Raw genomic sequence first — 3516 nt, forward strand, 5'->3', positions numbered from 1 at the left:
CCCATCGATCGAACGACCGCGTCGACGGACGGGTCGACGAACGACGGGACGCGCGACGGGTTCGGGGACACGCGTGCGCGATGACGGGAGGCGTCGATGCCGGGCGACGAGGGGTGCGGACGCGGGTGATGCTTCCGTTGGATTGCGTCGAGACGCGCGGCGACGCGCCGCGGGACGCGACGCGGACGGCGGCGACGCTGGACGCGCTGAAAGCGTCTGGGGTCGAGGGCGTCATGGTGGATTGTTGGTGGGGGATCGTCGAGGGTGCGGCGCCGAGACGGTACGCGTGGGAGGGGTATCGGCGATTGCTGGAGATGTGTCGCGCCCGGGCGTTGCGCGTGGACGTCGTCTTGGCGTTTCACGCGTGCGGGAGCAACGTCGGGGACGGTGCGTGCGAGATCGCGCTCCCGCATTGGGCGCGGGGGGTGGAGGCGAGGGAGAACATGTATGCCGACCGTCGAGGATCGGTCACGGAGGAGTGCTTGTCGTTGTGGGGGGACGAGACGCGGGACGCGCGGCGAGGCGATAGAACGCCGCTCGAGTGTTACCGAGATTTCATGCGCGCGTTCAGGGACGCGTTCGAGCGCTTCATGCGCGTCGACGCGGGAGAGGATGGGCCGACGATCACGCAAGTCATCATCGGACTCGGGCCGTGCGGGGAGCTGCGATATCCGTCGTACAGGGCGTCCTCGGGATGGCGCTTCCCGGGCGTCGGCGAGTTTCAGTGTTACGACGAGCGCGCGCGGGCGTCGCTCGCGTACGAGGCGGCGGCGTTCGGGAAGCCCGAGTGGGGACGGCATCCGCCTCCGAACGGACCGGACTACGCGTGCGATCCCGAGGGACGACCGATTCCGCCTTTGCGCGAGACGAGCGCGAGCGACGACGAGCCCGAGGCGAAGAGACGACACGCGATGCCGCACGTGGAATCCGACTCGAGCCTGACGAGTGCGAGTTTTTCCCTCGCCCCCGAGTGCGCGACGCGAAACTTTTTCGCCACCGACGGCACGGGGTCGTGGGACACGCCGCACGGAAAGTTTTTCCTGTCGTGGTATCACCGCGAGCTCGTCGCGCACGGCGAACGCGTCTTGGAGCACGCCGCGCGGGAGTTTCGAGGCGTCGACGCGACGCTCGGCATCAAGTGCGCCGGCGTGCACTGGTGGCACGACCATCCGAGCCGCGCGGCGGAGTGCGCGGCGGGGTACTACAACGCCAGGCCGAGCTCGAGATCGACCGCGGACGTCCTGTGCGGGTGCGAGCCCGCGGGGTACTCGAGCGTGATTGATTTGTGCGCGCGCTTCAACGTCGAGCTCACGTTTACGTGCGCCGAGATGCGCGACGTCGAGCACGACGACGCGTACATGTGCTCGCCCGAGGGACTGTTCGAAGAAGTCGTCCGATGCGCCGCCGAGCGCGGGGTGCGGGTGAACACCGAGAACGCGCTCGCGCGTTTCGACGCCGACGCGTACGCCCAGATTTTGCGCGCGTACGAGCGACACGGCGCGGCGACGATGGCGGCGACGACGGCGAGTGAAGACGCGACCGCGAACGAGGAAAATGGATCGCTTCGCTCGGCGTCGAGCGATGAGACCACCGCGCCGGGCTCGCGCGCGTCGTTCGAATCGAACCGCGGCGTCCGCGAACGCGTCCTCGGCGCCTTCACCTACCTGCGCGCGTGCGACGCCCTCTTCGAACCCGCCAACTTTACGCGCTTTTCAAACTTTGTGCGACGCATGTCAGAGCTCTGACGCCGCCCGCGCGTCGATAATGTTGTATCACCATCACACGCCGCCGCCGCCATCGTCCCGAGAACGCGCGATCGCGACGGCGTCGACCGAGGTCTCGGCGCCATCGCGCGCGGCGCTGGCGACGCGCGCGAGGGACGGGACGCGATCATTGAATCGCGCATTCGAATCCAATCGCGTCACACAGTGCCGCGCGACGCGCTCTGCACGCGCGCTCGACGCGCTCTGCACGCGCGCGCGGGACCTCGACCGTCGCGCGCGACGCCCGCGCCCGCGTGCGATCGACGGGACGTCCCGTGCGGGCGTCACGCGCGATGGATGGCGTGGAGAGGATGGAGACGACGACGACCACCGACGCCTCGCCCGCGCGCTCCGTGGCGTCCGCGACGTCGAGCAGACTGCTGCGCATGCTCGGTGAAGACGACGATTACGAAATCGTCGCGGAGTTTCGATGCGCGGAGACGGGCACGCTGTGGGTCATGCGCGAGGACGCGCGCTCGGGACGGAGACATTATTACGACGCGAAGACGAACACGCGAGAGGAGAAACGACGCGAGACGTGGATGCTCGAACGACGGGTCGTCGATGAGTTCGCAAAGGAATCGGATATGGATGAAAACGGCGCGTCGGCGCCGAGACCGCGGGGATGGGACGACGACGCGCGCGCGGATTCGGACGACGGCGGCGAGGAGGAAAAGTTCGTGAGCGCGTCGACGGGGCACAAGTACACGCGATACCGGGACGAGGACAGAGATGCGTATTATTACTTTAATCACGATACGGGTGAGACGTCGTGGGAGCATCCGGACGGGGACGGCGCGGAGTTGCTGCAGTTCGCGGGTCTCGGCGCCGTCGTCGCGGCGACGGCGCCCGTCGCGGCGCCCGTCGCGGCGGAGGCGCCGAGGCGAGAGATCACGCGCGAGGAGTACATCGAGGCCAAACTGCAAAAGATGATGCTCGTTGAGATGAAGTGGATGGAGAAACAGCCCCCGGTCGCGGCGGTGCCGGAGAGACCCGACGGTTTCGAAGGCGTGTACGGCGCGCGCGATCAGTTTTGGGATCCCGACGCGGATACGTACTCGGTCGATAACAACGAGGGGAGCGAGCGCGGGGACGACGCGCACGCGGACGCGCACGCGGCGATCGATGACCTCGACCGGTTCACGTCGGCGGTGGACATGGCGACGCCGGAGGACATGCGGCCGCGCAACGCGGCCAAGGCGTTTTTGGATGATTTGTTGACGCGCGTGTACGAGAAAATGGAGGAAGAGGAGGACTTTGCGTACGCGCAGACGCGCGCGAACGCGAAAGTCGCCGAGTACAAAAAGAAGGGAAAAATTGTCGGCGTGCGGCGGCTCAATGTAGAGGAACTTCCGGAGATTTCCTCGGATTTCGCGTTTGAAAAGACGCGCGCGGAGGAGGCGGAGAAGCGCGTCTCGGCGCGATTGGCGTTCAACGAAAGCGCGGAGGCGCGCGAGAGCGGTCTCGCGCCGCGTCTCATCGCCCCCGTGGATGGGCATTACACCAAGCGGACGACGCTGATTAAAGTCGACAGCGGCCACGACGCGGCGACGCTCTGGAATCCGAGGCGAAGCGGATACCTCGGCGGTTCGTACCGCGACGACGACAAAGACGACGACAAAGACGACGACAAAGACGGCGCGGGCGTCTCGGCGCGACCGCGCGAGAGGGAAAATATCAACGTCGACCGTGGTCCCGCCGCCACGGACGCCTCGGACGCCGGCGCGGCGCCGCGTCGCGCGAACGCCGCCGA

General features: G+C 67.3%; 2 protein-coding genes across 2 annotated transcripts; both read left to right on the plus strand.

The window, feature by feature from the left end:
- Nucleotides 1–80: 80 nt before the first annotated feature.
- On the plus strand, nt 81–1745 carry OT_ostta02g04570 (Glycoside hydrolase, catalytic domain; the record flags this gene model as incomplete). Its single annotated transcript, XM_022985169.1, has 1 exon — nt 81–1745. The coding sequence occupies one exon, from the start codon at nt 81–83 to the stop codon at nt 1743–1745; it is 1665 nt and encodes a 554-aa protein (XP_022840850.1).
- Nucleotides 1746–2056: 311 nt separating this feature from the next.
- On the plus strand, nt 2057–3516 carry OT_ostta02g04580 (WW domain; the record flags this gene model as incomplete). The annotated part of the gene is made up of 1 exon (XM_022985170.1): nt 2057–3516. A coding segment is annotated over one exon (1460 nt), but the record flags the coding sequence as incomplete, so codon positions are not given.

This window comes from Ostreococcus tauri, assembly GCF_000214015.3.
Source record: "Ostreococcus tauri WGS project CAID00000000 data, contig chromosome 02, whole genome shotgun sequence".
Taxonomy (NCBI): Eukaryota; Viridiplantae; Chlorophyta; class Mamiellophyceae; order Mamiellales; family Bathycoccaceae; genus Ostreococcus; species Ostreococcus tauri.